We start from the raw sequence: 18,663 nt of genomic DNA, 5'->3' as shown, positions 1-18,663 counted from the left end.
CTCTTGTACTTGGTAATTCACATATTTCTCCTTCAAGGAGCCAAACTTGAGGATGGTTTTGTGTTTTTGCACTAATTTTTCCAATTTATCTATTGCATGACACTCCTTCACAATTGGGATCCCCGCATATTCCCAGAACACAGCGCACATCCGAACAACACACATCAAAGCTTCGCGGGTATTGAGTTTTGGTGTACTATGTCTGGTGTAATGATAGTAACATCTCAAAACCTGCTCATTCGAAGGCAATTGGTTCCCACAAATTTCTGGTGTTGTGTTACCGATTAACACAACGTTTGTGTCTTGTCGCGTTTCCGGCATATTGAAGCGTTATTTTTCCTGAATATTGAGCGTGAAGAGCACGTTAAAGGAGCGAGTACTGCGATGTCAACTGTTTGGGAATCTTTCCTCAACTGACTTCTAGTGCACGCGGAAAATTGTAAGAAGGTAATTCATTAGAAGGACGAAATGGGTGGGAGCTCCACCCCTAAAACCCAAATGAGAAACTTGTCAGGCGTTTGACTCTTCGCGTCATAAACTATTCCAAAATGAGTAATCCAAGGTTTTCATATCCTCAGGTAATATTCTTCCGTCCATCGTGTAACTAAATTACCTATATAGCTTGACAAATTTTCCATTCCAAGTGAAATTTCTCAAAGTAAATTTCAATGCTTTGTATCTTTTAAACAAATAATCGGATTGGCGAAAATGAAAATTCATTTTCTTCATTATTGATCCCGCCATCATTTTCATCTTTTGATGTTTTGCTCTAATTTGCATATTTTTCACAATAATAAATCATGAACAAAAAAAATTTCCTCTCATCGTCTCTTCCATGTGAAGAAATGATTTTTTTCACATAACGGACTTTGTTATCTATGAAGTCCATGTCAGCAAAAATTGTAAGATTTTTTATAAATTTTTAATGTTTTTGTTTATACGGTATTTTCAATAAAACAACACTAAAGTTTTTTCTTCATTATTTTTCAATACATGTAAATTTTCTTTGAATTTTTTTGAAATTCTTTCCCCTTCTGCGTTTTTATTAAATTCTCACCATTACTACGCGGAGACTGGGAGGGGCACGCATCGGAGGCGGGGGAGTCCGTACAGACCGATTTTGTGAAGGAACTTCGAAAATTTGTAAATCTAGTAATATTGAGAATTTAATAAAAACGCAAGGGGACAAAGAATTTCAAAAAAATTCCAAGAAAATTTACATGCATTGACAAATAATGAAGAACAAAAATTAGTGTTTGTTTATTGAAAATACCCCATATCAAAAACATTAAAAATTTACAAAAAATCTTACAATTTTCCCTGGCATAGACTTTATAAATAACAAAGTCCGTTATGTAAAAAAATCATTTGTTTACACGGGAGAGACGATGGAAGGGGATTTTTTTTGTTTATGATTTATTATTGTAAAAAATATGGAAATTAGAGCAAAATATTAAAATATGAAAATGATGGCGGGATGAATAACGAAGAAAATGAATTTTCATTTTTGTCGATCCGATTATTCGTTCAAAAGTTATAAAGCATTGAAATTTACTGAAAAATTGGAAGAAAATGAAAATTTGTTCAACAGTATAAAATTGAAAGATGACGGAAAAAAATGTTTACACGGGAGAGACGATGGAAGGGGATTTTTTTTGTTTATGATTTATTATTGTAAAAAATATGGAAATTAGAGCAAAATATTAAAATATGAAAATGATGGCGGGATGAATAACGAAGAAAATGAATTTTCATTTTTGTCGATCCGATTATTCGTTCAAAAGTTATAAAGCATTGAAATTTACTGAAAAATTGGAAGAAAATGAAAATTTGTTCAACAGTATAAAATTGAAAGATGACGGAAAAAAATTAATCCTCCTAAAAAATGCTTATTTGGGGTTTCAATATGATATGGGAATTCCCGCAGATTTTTTTTTCAACGTTTGGATGTTTTTTTTTTAATTTAACAACTAACATAGATTTTTTGGCGTGCGGGATGAAGGAGCACTTTTGCGTTGAAATCTCGGGCGCGCTTGGTGGGTAAACTATTGACGATAGAAAAATACCGTCGGGAGTTTTTTGCCGGAAATTTCATCCTCTACAAATCGAGTCTTATGCATTTTTATTGTATCTGTAACAGTTTTGACAACGTGAGGCGAGAAAGGCCGCGCTGCGCCTGTTTGTTCACTTTTTCATTATTTTTGGACAACCCCCCCTTGACATAGTCCTGAAAACTTGAGATGTTATTATTGACGTTATTCCCCGTCAAATTCATATTTTTTCGTGCTCCTGTTATTTTTTCGATTTCAGCCTAAGAATATCCGCTATTTGTCTGAACTATGAGTGGAAATGGCTAGGAAATATTTTCCACGTTTTCTCGACTGATTTTTTTCATTGGTTTTCTCAACTGATACGGCTGCAAAATAAACCTAAAAAAATTCAAAATATTTATTTTCACTATTTTTCTGAAATAAAAATATTCTCTGAATATTCTGCCCCAACCCAGGTAGTTTAGTAAATGGGCGCAGGCAAACCTCTACTGCATTGCCTGGAAGATACCCACGGCACTGCTCGACACTTTCGCTACCTGGCAACAGACCGTCATAAAGCAATTTGACTTTCCACCAAACTTCATAAGTACATACTGCCAGTGGGTCAAATATTTTCATGTAACTTTGCATTACTTATGCCGCCCAGCGAAATGTTTCTCAGAATCGGGAAAAATTCCCTTAGTCTTTCCATAGAGTCAACCATCGTTTCCATTTCCGGGCAAAGTGAAATTTGGAAATCTACGGTGCCTGAGCCACACTAATATATACATGCATTTTCAGGACATCAACACTGAATGCGATTTAGGGGGAAAAAATAATGAAATTTCAGATTTCAGAAAAAATTCATTGGAATTTCAAATAATTTCAGGAATTTTCGTCTTTGTTGTAGTTAAAATTCTGGAATTTCACTGAATTTTCAGTGAAACCTGAAATTTCATTTTTTCCTCTAACAGAGTAGGGATCTGATGAGAAAATTTATTAGTTTTGGATAGCATTCTTCCCCAAAATCAATGTTCATTATTCAAAATAATGTTAAAACCATTATGCTCCTCCTATTTTTAGGCCTGCAACGCAGTTATATCATTGGTTACGTGGATGATTCACTATACCAGTATAAGTGATGAATTGACAAGGTGATTTTACTAATTATAGCAATTAATGTCAAAAAAAAAATTTTTTCATGCAAAAAAATTTTTTTTCACATCTCCATATCGATATCACGTTTCAAAATGTCCCGAAAAAATTGGGGATTATTATTATTTATCAAGAAAAAAGAGAATCAATTGATTTTCGACTGGCCCCTGTGTAACAGTGGAATTTGAAAAATGAAAACCTCTGAAAAAGGGTCATTACTCGTCCTCACAGTACTGGCGTATTTTTACCGAATAGTACATGATACAACAAAAAAAATCGTTTTTTACTCATTAAAATCCGTGAATTAGTTCGCGAGATATGATTTTTCAAAAATTTGAGTTTTTGACACATGTTGTAGACAACCAATTGATGTTGAAGGAACAAAACTTACGTAAAGCATGTACTTACGTAGTACCTGACTGTGAGCATGTCAATTCAGAATTTTGAGAATCAAAAATATTCAGGGTGGCTGAGTTGACATGGAATGTCCCATATCTCTATTTTTTTTTCGAAATATTAGTTTCAAAATAATAACGGTAAAATATTCCTTGTGATAATATCTATCAAATCAAATGACAATATTCCTGTGTAACTACACGTATGAAAAAATCGTATAGAAATTTTCTATACGGATTGCGTATAGAATTTCTATGAGATTTTCGTATATGATATTCGGATATTTCTATACGGATATTTTTTATACAAATTATTTCTATACGATTTCTATAAGTTTGATCCTATCCAACCCACTTTCTCATGTATAGAAACATTTCGTTAGGAGTTGCGACATTTCTCTACGTTTTTCTCTGGAGCGTTTAGATATTTTTTGTATGAAAACAAAAGTTCATGTAAATATTCATGTATAGAAATAATTCTTATAGAAAATATTCGTATAGAAATATCCGAATATCATATACGGTAATCCTATAGAATTCTTATACACAATCCGTATAGAAAGTTCCTCCCATACGATTTTTTCATACGTGTAGAGAAAAAGGAAACCAATTTTTTGGAAATTCAGGTTAAAAAGTTTTATAAACACGTTCTCAGAGAATGGTAAATCTTCACGTTTTGCATGGTACTAAAAACTAGTGGTTACCAGATAATGAGATGTTTCTGATGTTTTGGATGTTTCGGCTCAAAATGTCAACAAATTGAAAATTCCTTGTTAAAAAATTAAAAAAATTGTTTCGAAAAGTTAGGCTTGGTTGACTCGAAATCATCTGAAATTTGGACATTTCCTATTGGGATCTCTGACGAAGGCGTGGTTTAATATAAAGCCGTCTCGTGGCGAAATAGAGAACTAGCACGGGCAGGTCGAACGGCCAGATGCACACAGAGCTACACGCTAGCTCTCATTTTTATTTTATTCTATTCATGAGATTTGTAAATTTTTTGATACACATCCGAGAGCCAAGAATTTTCGTGGTAGAGAAGATTTACAAAAAATTCTCTCCACAATTCCGGTTGTTTGTGGGTGATTGAGGAGGCAGATTGAGTGAAGGAACATTCGTTCTCTTCAGGTGAGTAATTACTGAATTGTCGTGTTGAGCTCTGGCTCTAATTCAAGAAATCAGTAATAGAGTGTCCCATAGCATGTGACCAAAGTAAATTGCGTAGAATACCGCAAGGTGGCAGTGCAGTCTAAAGTCTAATATATGGTTGAAGTGGAGACTCTCCGCAAATTTCATTCATGCTTCAATCGCTCGGGAATTGGAGCACTAAAATGGAAAATTTAGCCATCGAATAAAAATCATTCCTCATCAAATCATATTACCGAAAAGGAGATTCAGCTACGGCAGCTATAAGAGCATTTCGTTCTAAGTATGGCACATACACTGGAGTGTCTGATTCGAGTCTCAAACGGTAAATAAAGTGAATGAACTAACTAACCAAAAAATTTTGTTTTCTTCTTTTGTTGAAAATTAACGCATTTTCCGATCAATTATGGGTATTTTCGCGATAATTAAGAAATTTGATCAGTACGGTACACTAAACGATAGAAGGCATGAGCATCCTGGTCCTTCATGTACTGTAACTACGGATGAAGTTGTCCGCACAACTGAAGAACATTTCAAAAAATATCCAAATGATCCTGTTCGAAAGGCTACTCCAACTTTGAAAGTCTTAAAAACTTCACTTCACCGCATCTTGACAGTGTTTTTAAACTTCCATCCCTACAAAATTCCTGTACATCAATTTTTAAGTGAGGAGGGGATGGCTCGCCGTTTACAATTTTGCCAAGAACTTCACAATTTTTTTGAATCCAAGGAAATGAAGGCACAGAATATCATCTTCTCGAACGAAGCACATTTCTACTTAGGTGGCTTAGTAAATAAACAAAATTTTCACTTTTGGGGGACTGAGTCACCTCACGTTATTGAAACCAAGTCCTCACACCCGAAAAAAGTCACTACATATGCGGCAATTACAATAAAAAGTATTTTCCTTGAATTTATTGAGAGTCCGACAATCAGTGCTGATATTTACTGTGAGTTCTTAGAGAAGAACTTCTTTCCTTGGGCACAAAAAAATTTGTTACTCAAGAATTTCTATTTTTTCCGTTTACGGCACTCGTGTGTTAGGCTTAGGTTACCCGAAGTATGCCCATGGGAGCATGGAATGGCCGCCTTACAGTCCGGACTTAAATCCCTGCGATTTTTGCCTATGGGGTTTCCTCAAGGACAAGTGCTATGAGAAGCATCTGACGACGGTGTGAGAGTTGCAAGACGCAATTAGGGATGCTATCCGAGTTGTTGATAAAAACACAATACAGCGCATCTATACCAGTTTCGAACGCAGGGTAGAATTCTGCAGTACAAGTGATGGCGGACACTTGGAAGGAATTGTAATTTGCTGAATGTTCCTTGTACAATAAAAAAGAACAATTATTTACATTTTACTGTATCGAAGTTATTTCCCATTTACATTGGTCACATGCTCTGGGACACCCTGTAGATCAGATATTTGAAGAAGTCCCGTAAGATTTTTCATGATCAGTTTTACCCTTAATTATGTATTGAAGCACAAAGTTACCATGTTTTTTCTGAAAATTCGCCTCATACACGGTACACGGCCCGGAGTTTCGGAAAAAAAATTATAAAATCCAACTACTTATGATATTTTTGGCGGATATTTTCATTGATAGGGCTTCTAGACACTTCAAAATGAGATGTCAAATTGTTTTTAAAAATTCTGAGGCTTCACTGCAATGTAATTTAAAAAATCGGAAAAAGTGCGTCGCGGGGCTCGTAGCGTGACCAACGGTTAAGAGGAAAAAATGAAGGGTCACAAGGGTCAAAACAAGGGTTGTGAGCAACTGTTAAGAGCAAAAAATGAAGGGACACAAGGGTCTAAATAAGGGTTATGAGGAACGGTTAAGAGTAAAAAATGAAGGATCACAAGGGTCAGAATAAGGGTCACGAGGGTCAGATTAAGGATCACAAAGGTCAGACCAAAGGTCCAATTAAGGATCATGTTGGTCAGAAACTAAGGATCATAAGGGTCAAAATAAGGGTCCCTAACATCTCTCTATATTATAAAAATCCAAACGACTTCTGGTGATGAAAATTTGGTACTCAAAATTAATAGTCAAAAATTAACAGTTAAAAACTAAGGGTCATAAGGGTCAAAGGAAGGGTCGCGTAGGTTATAATGAGAGTGAGAATAAGGGTGACGAGGGTTGGATTACGAGTCATGGGAGTTAAAATCAGGGTTACCAGATTTTGGCGATTGATAGCCAAAATCTGGACAATTTTAAATGCGGTGACGTCCCGATCTGGTAACACTGGTCAAAATAAGGGTCATGGGGGTCATATATGTCATATAAAGGCTTTTTCTCAACATGGCGCAGCCAAAAAATGAAAGTTTTCTTCGAGATATTCTATGGAAAGACATGAAATAAAAGATGATGATTTTCTTCAAAGCTGGATCTTCATCTAATCATGTTAAAAGGAATTTTGGAAAAGCGAATCTTTTTGTTTCAATGGAAATTATTGTAAAACAATAAATAAATAAATATCATATAAATGTTGATATATTTCTGATTTTTAAGAATTTTTTCAGATTTTTAGAACACTTTGATAGCTTAAAGACGAGAAATAATAAAAAGATTTATTTTGCGATAAAACCAGCAGAAATGCAAATAAAAATTTGAAAATTTGTATGCAGGCATATTTCATGATGATAAACAACAGGAAAAACTTATTCCACTAGACTCTTTGATATCCATTATTCTAGATGTACAGATGCCTGTATGTTGTTACCTTGATGGCTATGTTCTGGGTAACAGAAGTTCTTCCATTACCAATTACCGGCATGATTCCAGTAGTGCTTTACCCATTAATGGGCATTCTGAGTACATCGAAGACGGCAGATTGTTATATGAATGACACAACAATGATGTTTCTCGGCAGCCTTGTTATCGCAGTAGTTATCGAAAATTCAGGACTTCACATGCGGGTGGCATTGTTAATCATCAGGACTATCGGCTGTAGTCACAGAAAGTAAGTTTACCTCAGTGGAAAATGACAACCATTATAGCTTACAAATTGTTAAAGAATCTAAATTCCTCAGATTGAGTTTGGGACTTTTCTGTGTAACTATGTTCATCTCCATGTGGATCTCAAATACAGCTGCGACTGCTATGATGATGCCTATCATGGAGACAGTTCTAGTCGAACTTGAAACGGTAAAATAACAGATGAGTCATAATGAGAATACTTATTAATATAGAAATGCCAACTCCTCAGCCATATACGGTCATCCAAGCGGTTTTAATACAAAGTCAAATTAATAACAATTAGAAGATCCAAAACGAAAACCTTCCATTTCTGTCGACGTTTCGGACCCACAAGGTGTCCTTCATCAGGGCAATAATTTATTCTTAATAATCTATCAGTTGTTCATGGAATCTTGACAGAATAATCATAACATAAGAAAAACAAAAACTGACAGACGATAAAAACCCATCAGTGCCCTCCATAACCAAAGCCATGCTGTTCCGAATACTTATTATTGGATGACCAGTCTTTGGCGAAATTCCTACGTTCCTTCCGAACATAAATACTCATAGAAAATTTTTTTCTGGCCATTCCAAAAATTTCTGTGAGGTAGACCAAGGACTTCGTCCTTCATTTACGAATAATGTTTTTAAATTAGAAAAATTAATTATGAGAAAATTCTCTGTATAGCAATTGAGTGTGTCTAAACTTATCGAGATTTAGAAAACTCAATTTTTAATATTTATGTTCCAAAATTGTCTTTGATCCACGGTTATAGTGGGCTCCCAGCGTGGTTTGTGACAATCATCAAAAAATTGCAAGCGGCTGTACCTTGCATACAGCTGTAATTATACTCAAATTTCCTAGAAACTCCTTGCATTCCCTCGAATTTTCTGCCAACTCTTTGCACTCTCTCGAATTAGCCCCCCAAAGTTAGGCAGCCAAGGTTATCGGATCAAAAAGGCGATTATGCCAAAATTATCTGCTTTAATTCTGCGCAAACCAAAAAAAAATCTGCTTCTTTTTTTTGCGAAAAAAATCGATTTTAAGAAATTGGCCGTCAAGCTAGGCGGCCAACTTCCATAAATGAGGTCGATGAGTAGAAAAAAGTAATATTTCATTTTTCAGCTCCATTTCTGCGCCAAAACAAATTTAATGTAATGATTTTTTCAAAAAAATGGAAATTTAATAGGTGAGGTCAAAACCGAGTGACCCGAAAGTTCATTGAAAATAGTAATAAGAAATGCGAGAATTATCTGCTTATTATCTGCATCATTTCTGTGCAAACAAGGGAAATTCGGCTCCTGTAGTTCCGCGGAAAAAAAACTTCTATAAATTGGCCGTTAAGCTAGGTAGTCAAATGGCACAATCGAAATCGATAAGTGGTAAAAAGTAACGGTCTATTAATCTGCTCAATTTCTGCGAGAACCAAAATCGAAATCAATAAGTACCCCTAAAATTTTCTCGAGAAATGTTTGAAGAGAGTGAGAAATTCCTAATGAATGTTAGATGTGAGCAGATAATTCTTGATGAGCCGTGGAAAGGAACAGAATTTTTGAATGAATGTAGGAACGGAGCAGAAAATTCATAATCAGTATTAGAAAAGAGTAAAAATTGATTAATCAAGGTTGAACAAGAGCACAAAATTATTGAGTGTTGAATGAGAGCAGATAATTCCTGATGAATTTGAGACAGGAGTAGAATTTTTTAATCAATGTTGGACAAGAGCAGAAAACTCCTGAGTGTTACATGCAAGCAGAAAATTCCTCATGAGTTTTAGGGAGGAGCAGAAACTTTTTAATCAATGTAGGAGCGGAGCAGAAAATTCATAAGTAATAGAGAAGAGCAAAATTTTTAATGTGCCGATATATTTCTTTGCCGATAAATCGTACTCATAATCGGCATGAATATCGGTTGAATGAGGGCAGATAATTCCGGATGAGTTTGAGAGAGGGTTAGAATATTTGAAATCAATATCGGATGAGAGTAGAAAATTCCTAACGAGTGTTAAATGAGAGCAGATTATTCCTAATGTTAAATGAGAGCGGATAATTTTTGATGAGTTTAAGAGAAGAGTAGATAATTTCTGATAAATTGTAGAGAGGAGCAGAATTTTTTTAATGAATGGAGGAACAGAGCAGAAAATTCATGCTTATTCACATTAGTGTTCGATGAGAGTCGAAAATTCCTAATGAGTACAGATAATTCCTAATGAGTGTTAAATGGGAGCAGATCATTCCCGATCAGTTTAAGAGAAGAGTAGAACTTTTTTTATCAGTGTTGGACGAAAGCAGAAAATTTCTCATAGGTGTTAGATGCGAGCAAATATTTCCTAATGAGTTTTAAATGATAGCACATAATTTCGGATGCGTTTTAGAGAGGGGTAGAATTTGTCCGATTAATGTTGGACGAGAGCAGAAAAATTCTAAAGAGTGTTAGATGTGAGCAGATAATTCCTGATGAGTTTTAGAGAGGAGCAGAAATTTATTAATAAAGGAAGGAGAATAGAGAAGAGCAGAAAACTTCTAATGACTGTTGAATGTGAGCAGATAATTCCGGGTGAGTTTGAGAGGTTAGAATTTATTTGATTAATTTTGGATGAGAGTAGAAAATTCCTAATGAGTGTTGAATGAGAGCACATAATTCATGATGAGGTTGAGAAAGGAGTAGAATCCGTTAGATTAATGTTGAAGAAGAGCAGAAAAATTCTAATGAGCGTTAAATATGAGCAGATAATTCTGGATGAATTTTCGAGAGGAGCAGAATTTTTTTAATGAATGTAGGAGCAGAGCAGAAAATTTACAAAAAAGTATTAGAGAAGAGCATAAATTTTTTAATTGAGGTTGTCCAAAAGCTGAAAATTCCTAATGAGTGTTAAATAAGAGCCGATAATTCATGGTGAGGTTGAGAAAGGAGTAGAATCTGTTAGATTAATGCTGAACAAGAGCAGAAAAATTCTAATGAACGTTAAATATGAGCAGATAATTCTTGATGAGTTTTTGAGAGGAGCTAAATTTTTTTAATGAATGTAGGAATCAGAGCAGAATATTCACAAAAACTATTAGAGAAGAGCATAAATTTTTAAATCGAGGTTGTCCAAAAGCCGAAAATTCCTAATGAGTGTTGAAGAAGAGCAGATCATTCCCGCCAAGTTTGAGAGAGAGGTAGAATTTTTTTAGTCAATCTTGGACGAAAGTAGAAAATTCCTAATGAGTGTTAGATGGGAGCAAATAATTCCTTATTAGTTTTAGAGAGGAGCAGAATTTTTTAATGAACGTAGGAGCGGAGCAGAAAATTCATAATAAGTGTTAGAAAAGCACAGAAATTTTTTAATCAGGGTTGAACGAGAGCAGAAAATTTCGAATGAGTGTTAGATTTAAGAAGATAATTCCTAATGAGTATTAAATGAGAGCAGATAATTCTTGATGACTTTAAGAATAGGGGTAGAATTTTTTTATCAATGTTGGACGAGAGTCGAAAATTCCTAACGAGTGTTAATTGAGAACAGATAATTCCTAATGCATGTTAAATGAGAGCAGATAATTCCTGATCAGTTTAAGAGAAGAGTAGAACTTTTTTTATCAGTGTTGGACGAAAGCAGAAAATTTCTCATGAGTGTAGATGTGAGCAAATATTTCTTAATGAGTGTTAGATGATAGCAGATAATTTCGGATGCGTTTTAGAGAGGAGTAGAATTTTTCCGATTAGGAATTATTATTAGGAATTATTATTTACTCATATCTAACACTCATGAGGAATTTTCTGCTCTCATCTCACACTGATGAAAAAAAGTCTACTCTTCCTATAAACTGATCAGGAATTATCTGCTCTCATTCAATACTTATTAGGAATTATCTGCTCTCATTGAACACTCATTAAGAATTTTTTGCTTTCGTTCAACCTTGATTAAAAAATTTGTTCTTCTCTAATACTTATTATGAATTTTCTGCTCCGCTCCTACATTCATTAAGGGGAAACGATGCCCCTCGCATGTGTTGAATTTTAGAAACGTCCTCGTGTTAATAGTTACTAATTTTTCGAAATCAAAAAACTTCAGGCACTGCACAATATAGTAATGGAGTGATTAAAGTTTTTTGGTTTCGAAAAGTTAATAACTATAGACACGAGGACGTTTCTAAAATTCAACACATACAAGGGGTACCGCTACCCCTTAAACAATATCTGCTCCTCTCTAAAAATCATCAGGAATTATCTGTTATCATTTAACACTCATTAAGAATTTTCTGGTCTCGTTCAATCATGATTAAAAAATTTCTGTTCCACTCTACACCTCATCAGGAATTATCTGCTCTCCTCTATCAATCATTAGGAATTGTCTGCTCTCATTTAACCTTCATTAAAAAAATTCTACCTCTCTCTCAAACTCATCAGGAATTACCTGCTCTCTTTTGACACTCATTAGGATTTTTGTGCTCTCCTCCAACATTATACAAACAAAATCTACCCCTCCCTAAAATTCATCAGGAATTATCTGCTCTCATCTATCACTCATTAGGAGTTATCTACTCTCGTCCAACATTAATCGGACAAATTCCATCCCTCTCTAAAACGCATCCGAAATTATCTGCTACTATCTAACACTCATTAAGAAATATTTGCTCACATCTAACACTCATGAGAAATTTTCTGCTTTCGTCCAACACTGATAAAAAAGTTCTACTCTTCTCTTAAACTGATCAGGAATTATCTGCTCTCATTTAACACTAATTAGGCATTATCTGTTCTCATTTAACACTCGTTAGGAATTTTCGGCTCTCGTCCAAGATTGATAAAAAAATTCTACCCTTCTCTTAAAGTCATCAAGAATTATCTGCTCTCATTTAATACTCATTAGGAATTATCTTCTTAAATCTAACACTCATTCGAAATTTTCTGCTCTCGTTCAACCCTGATTAAAAAATTTCTGTTCTTTTCTAACACTTATTATGAATTTTCTGCTCCGCTCCTACATTCATTAAAAGATCCTGCTCCTCTCTAAAACACATAAGGAATTATTTGCTCCCATCTAACACTCATCAGGAATTTTTTACTCTCGTCCAAGATTGACTAAAAAAATTCTGCCTCTCTCTCAAACTGAGCGGGAATTATCTGCTCTCCTTCAACACTCATTAGGAATTTTCTTCTGTCATTCAACCTTGATTTAAAAAATTCTATTCCTTTCTCAAACTCATCATGAGTTATCGGTTCTTATTTAACACTCATTCGGAATTTTCTGCTCTTGTCCAACATTGATAAAAAAAATTCTACCCTTCTCGTAAACTCATCAAAAATTATCTGCTCTCATTTAACACTCATTAGTAATTTTCTGCTCAAATCTAACACTCATTAGGAATTTTCTACTCTCATCAAAAATTAATCAAATAAATTCTAACCTCTCAAACTCATCCAGAATTATGTGCTCACATTCAACATCCATTAGAAATTTTCTGCTCTCGTGCCATAGTGATGAAAAATTTGTGCCCTTTTCTAATACTTATTATGAATTTTATGCTCCGTTCCTCCATTCATTAAAAAAATTCTGCTCCTCTCTAAAATTCATCAGAAATTATTTACTCTCATTCAATACTCATCAGGAATTATCTGCTTTTATTTAACACTCATTGGGAATTATCTGCTCCCTTTAACGATCATTAGGGACTTTCTGCTCTCGTGCAACATCGATAAAGAAAATTCTACTCTTCTCTCAAACTCATCAGGAATTTTCTGCTCTCATCTAACATTGATAAAAAAAATTCTACCCTTCTCTTAAACTCATCAAAAATTATCTACTCTCATTTAACACTCATTAGGAATTATCGGCTCTCATTTAATACTCGTTAGGAATATTCCACTCTCGTCTGACATTGATTTAAAAGATTCTAACCCTCTCTCAAGCAGGGGTCGGTATTAATCATTACTTTACTACATTAATGATTACAGCTCAGTTTGATGATTATATTTGTAATCCATTAATCTCTCCACTGATTTTTTGATTACAAGACAAATCGGCAATCAGCACTGAAAACTATTGAATATTTAATCAATCAATAATCATAACCTAAATGTGCTTGATTACTTAATAATTCATCAATCGCAAGTTGTATTGATGAATTACTCCATCAATCGTCAATCAATTTAAAAAATTATTTAATTATTTCACTAAGCGTTGATTTGACAGAGAAATTATTTGATTAATTAATTAAGCTTCAATCTGACTCCAAAATTATTTGATTTGATTACACGTTAATTCAACTCAAGACTTCTTTGATTGAATAATTCGTAATCAGAACTGAAACTTAATCGATTACTCTGTCAGATTACTAAATACTCATGTTTTTAGGAAAAATGAGGCAGGAAGACCTTTTTTATTATATTTTTTAAATTTAATATCATGATTTTTTCCATTTTATCATATCAAATGCAATCAATTTTTTTTTTCAAATTTTTTTCATTCTATTTGTTCCTCATAATAAAATCAGAAAATGAAACTTGGAAAATTCCCAAAAATTCACATAAGAAGAATTCCAAAACAATAAGTTATATGAAAAAATCGACCTTCATCGGCTTTATTCTATGAACAAATATCTATTAACAAATGCAAAGGAAAATTACAGAATTTTTAATAGAATTGGTGCAAAAAATGAAATTTTTCAATAGAATTTTAATAAAAATGTCATAGAATTCTTGTAGAGTTTCAAAGAAAATCAATAGACTTTTTTCGAAAAAGCGACATATTTTGACATATAATTTTGTTTGTTAGTCATGAGGCATTCCACGATATTTCAATACGCCAAAAATTATTTCTCCCTGAGTTTCAAATATGTTGCAGAAGAGGTCCAGAAATATCTGTAGACGCGAGGACAATGAAAAAAATTTTTTTTGTATAAGTTATGCAACAAACAAAATTCGCTGCGTCATCATGTAGGTAATTGTACATAGCGTCATAACTCGGTAACTATTCGTTGTATCGAAAAAACAGAAAACTACTTTTTACTCCAAAAGTGTGATCTATTTATGAGAGAATTTTGTTTTTGCCAAAAATTGCAATTTACAATGACTTTGTTTATAAAAAGTAATTAAAAATGATAGAAAATGAAAATACAACTCGCTAAAGATCGGAAATAAATACATGTAATAAAGTGCTTATTAGAAAATGCGCTGTTAAATTTTCATCGGGTGTTTCAATATAGGGCCTAAGATATTAATTATTTCCTGAGGCCGCATCGAACTAAGTTGACGGACCGCGCTGTGTAGAGCCACAAGTAAGCTCCCAGTGAAATGCATTGTTTTCTCAGCATGCCGTCCTTTTAAATTTTATCAATTGCAGAATTCTAACACCTTATAAGGGTATTATTGTTTAAGTTTATTGAAAATTGTCACGTGATTCATTATGACTCACGACTTGTCAAGGATAACAACAAAAGAGTAGCGCATTGAAAAACGCGCAGATCCGAGAAAAACACGCAGATCTTCGGTAAGTATGACTACAAAACAATTAGTGAAAGAATTTTACAGAACTGAAGACATTAGTCGCATTATGCCCGGTAAAAAAGATTGCCTTTCGGTTAAAGTTGGAGGTGTCCGAGAAACCCTACAAAAAATTATTCGGTTTGTGTTTGTAAAATCCATCAGAATGTTAAATTGGAATTGTAAGGGATAAAAGCTTTCGAATTACCGGACTCGTTCGATGAGTATCAATTTCCGAAGGATTATTCAGACGTTCTGAGGAGCATGATGTGTGAAAATCGAACCTCACCTCGCCACCTTGGTGACTGCTCTGAATGTCCAGGTGACACTTGTATAAAAAATCATTTAGAAGAGATTTGCGACGTAAATTCCATTGAATCTGTGACGTGCATGACTTGGACTGCTACTGACCGTTCTGAATTTATTCGAAGAATTGATTTTTTCGAAGATGCTGATTCTTTTATAACGAATTTGTGTAATGGTTTGAAAGCTCTTAAACTTCATGGTTTCATTGCTAAAAGCCAAAAAGCTTTTTTGACTCAGTGTAAACTGAACCTGAAACCAGGTGAGTTTATCATTCTTAGCGATTTTGCTGAAAAATATCCATTTTTAATTCAGGATGGTGTTCAAGGCTATTACTGGGCGAAAGATCAAGGAACTATTCACCCGTTAGTTGCCTATCAAGATGCTACTGAATTGAAACACGATAGTTTTGTAGTGATTTCTGAGTCCTCTATCCACGATACAGTAGCTGTCCATTTATTCCTCAAAAAAATCATTAACATTTTGAAAAAAAAATATTGTGTTGAAAAAATTTTCCACTTCTCTACTGGTGCCAGTTCCCAGTATAAAAATAGAAAAAATTTCATAAATCTGGTTTATCATCAAGCGGATTTTGGGGTGGATGCTGAATGGCATTTCTTTGCAACGTCTCGTAATAATCAAATCACAACCCCATGAGAATTGTATGAATTTGCCAAAGCATCAATGACTTCTATTCAAACGATCTTTTGTACGAACGAATAACATGAACTAGAAGAACAGGCTTTGAAATTTCGATTTGAAAATTCTTCACCCAACGTTGGGACTCGGCAATTTCATTGTTTTTTACCGATTAATAATACTCAGTCTGAAATGTAAAATTTATTATTCCCTGTTACTAAGAATGATAAACTCACCTGGTTTCAGGTTCAAAAAAACATTTTGGCTTTTAGCAATGAAATCATGAAGTTTAAGAGCTTTCAAATCATTACACAAATTCGTCATAATTATTATTCCCTGGACGACGAATTCGTGATTCGAAGCATTGTAAAGTAACTTTCTGAAATGCATGCCGCCACTCTGTAAAACATGAATGTAGTTTTTTTTCACATTTCTATTTTTAATAAATTATTATTGCTTCCATTTTCCTCCCACCATTTCGCATAGAAAAAGAGAATGAATTCACATGTCAACAATCAATTACATATTTATTCTACAATTAGTCGGAGCATCCGCAAAATACCGCAGACTCTCAACAACAAGTCGCTCAGCGCAGCGTGCTCATTGCTCCACTTGGATCGATGCAACGTCATTAAATAATTAATATCTCAGGCCCTATATTGAAATACCCCAGGAAAATTTAACAGCGCATTCTGTGATAAGCACTCTATTACATATATTTTTTCCAGTTTTTTAGCGAGTTGTATTTTTGTTTTTTACCATTTTCAATGTTTTTTCATAAACAAATTCATTGTAAATTGCAATTTCTGACAAAAACAAAATTCTTCCATAAATATATTATACTTTTGCAATAAAAAAGTACTTTTCCATTTTTTCGATACAACGAATATTTACCGAGTTATGGTGTTATAATCAATTACTTACCCAGTAACACCTCCAATTTTATGTTCTGTATAACTTCAACAACAAAAATTTTTTTTGCTTTTTTCTTACATTTAGCGAGATTTTATTGATTTTTCTACACACACTCAATTTATATCAAAATCTATTTAAAAAAATTTTTTTCGTATTGAAATAGCGTGGAATGCCTCATAAGCGTGAATTTTCCATTCTCATCCGACATTAATTTAAAAAATTCTAACCCTCTCTCAAATTCATCGGGAATTATCTGCCCTCATTCAACCCTCATTAAAAATTTTTTGCTCTTCTCTATTACTTATGAATTTTCTGCTCCGCTCCTACATTGATTAAAAAATTTCTGCTCCTCCCTAAAACTCATCAGGAATTATCTGCTCTCATTCAACACTCAATAATTTTGTGCTCTTGTTCAACCTTGATTAATCAATTTTTACTCTTTTCTAATACTGATAATGAATTTTCTGCTCAGTTCCTACAGTTATTAAGAAAATTCTGTTCCTTTCCACGGCTCATCAGGAATTATCTGCTCCCATCTAACACTCATTAGGAATTATCTACTCACATCTAACATTCATTAGGAATTTTGCGCTCGCAAATTTTGGTTGTCGCAGAAATTGAGCAGATTAATAGACCGTTACTTTTTACCACTCATCGATTTCGATTGTGCCATTTGACCACCTAGCTTGACGGCCAATTTCTTAAAATGGATTTTTTTCGCAAAAAAAAAAGAAACAGATTTTTTTTGGTTTGCGCAGCATTAAACCAGATAAAAAGCAGATAATTTTGGCATAATCGCCATTTTGATCCGATAACCTTGGCTACCTACTTTGGGGGACTTCTCGAATTTTCTAGAAACTTCTTGAATTCCCTCGCATTTTCTAGAAACTCCTTGGATTTTTTCGAAATTTCAAGAAACTTCTCAAATTGCCTCGAAATGTCTCAAATTTTGTAGAAATCCGATAGATGGCGCTGCACATAAGGACCGTTTCCCAAAATAACCCCCCAGATTGAAATCATAGACGTAGCCACGTCACAACTTTTAAGCATAGTCCAAACTGAATCTCTTATCCAAGGCTTGTATAGTTGAATATAAATATATTTTTGGTAAATATTAAGAAAGAGGGCCCCACCACCGATGTTTCTGAAAATTTAACGATCGGAGCGGTGGTGGGGCCCTCTTTCTTAATATTTACCTTTCTAGTACTCCTACTATTATTATTATTGTTACATTTATTATCAGTATTCCATTTATTATCAGTATTCCAATTCCATTCTCAATTATCATATTGAATTGATGAACTTATTCATTTTTTTACTTGTCAACATCTACGAATGATTAGCAAGGGCTCGGAAACATGTTCGAAGAGGACAACCTTGTAGAAGGAGAGAGTGTAGAGAGGTAAATTATGTGAAAAAAGAGATGTGAAAGAAATTCATGCTTGTTAATGTCATCTTCAGACCGAAGCGACCAACACATACAACCATGGTTTATTACTTGTCAGCTGCTTACGCCTCCAGTATAGGCGGGATAGGCACACTCGTTGGGAGTGGGACAAACTTGACCCTTAAGGGAATTTATGAAGAGTAAGTGATATTTCCTTATTTTCTTGTAGACCAAATGAAAACGGCTGACATAAAATATTTCTTCG

The 18,663-nt window shown here is 34.0% G+C and overlaps 2 protein-coding genes across 2 annotated transcripts in view; one reads left to right on the top strand and one right to left on the bottom strand.

Annotated features, from left to right (window-relative positions):
* The window catches only part of LOC107042098 (GPI transamidase component PIG-S), a 309,102-nt gene that overhangs the window by 250,683 nt on the left and 39,756 nt on the right, over nt 1-18,663 (bottom strand). The window lies entirely within an intron of this gene.
* Nucleotides 1-18,663, top strand: part of LOC107042097 (protein I'm not dead yet) — an 82,151-nt gene that overhangs the window by 60,026 nt on the left and 3,462 nt on the right. Inside the window, exons 4-7 of the mRNA XM_015262978.1 lie at nt 7,425-7,690; nt 7,761-7,875; nt 18,355-18,413; nt 18,473-18,598. Of these exons, the coding sequence (XP_015118464.1) occupies nt 7,425-7,690; nt 7,761-7,875; nt 18,355-18,413; nt 18,473-18,598 (566 nt within the window). The remainder of the gene's footprint in view (nt 1-7,424; nt 7,691-7,760; nt 7,876-18,354; nt 18,414-18,472; nt 18,599-18,663) is intronic.

Source organism: Diachasma alloeum, unplaced genomic scaffold (assembly GCF_001412515.2).
Source record: "Diachasma alloeum isolate Michigan unplaced genomic scaffold, Dall2.0 Dall_scaffold_00416, whole genome shotgun sequence".
NCBI classification, from domain to species: domain Eukaryota; kingdom Metazoa; phylum Arthropoda; class Insecta; order Hymenoptera; family Braconidae; genus Diachasma; species Diachasma alloeum.
The sequence above is the reverse complement of the archived record's forward strand: the minus strand, read 5'-3'. Positions and strand labels throughout refer to the sequence as shown.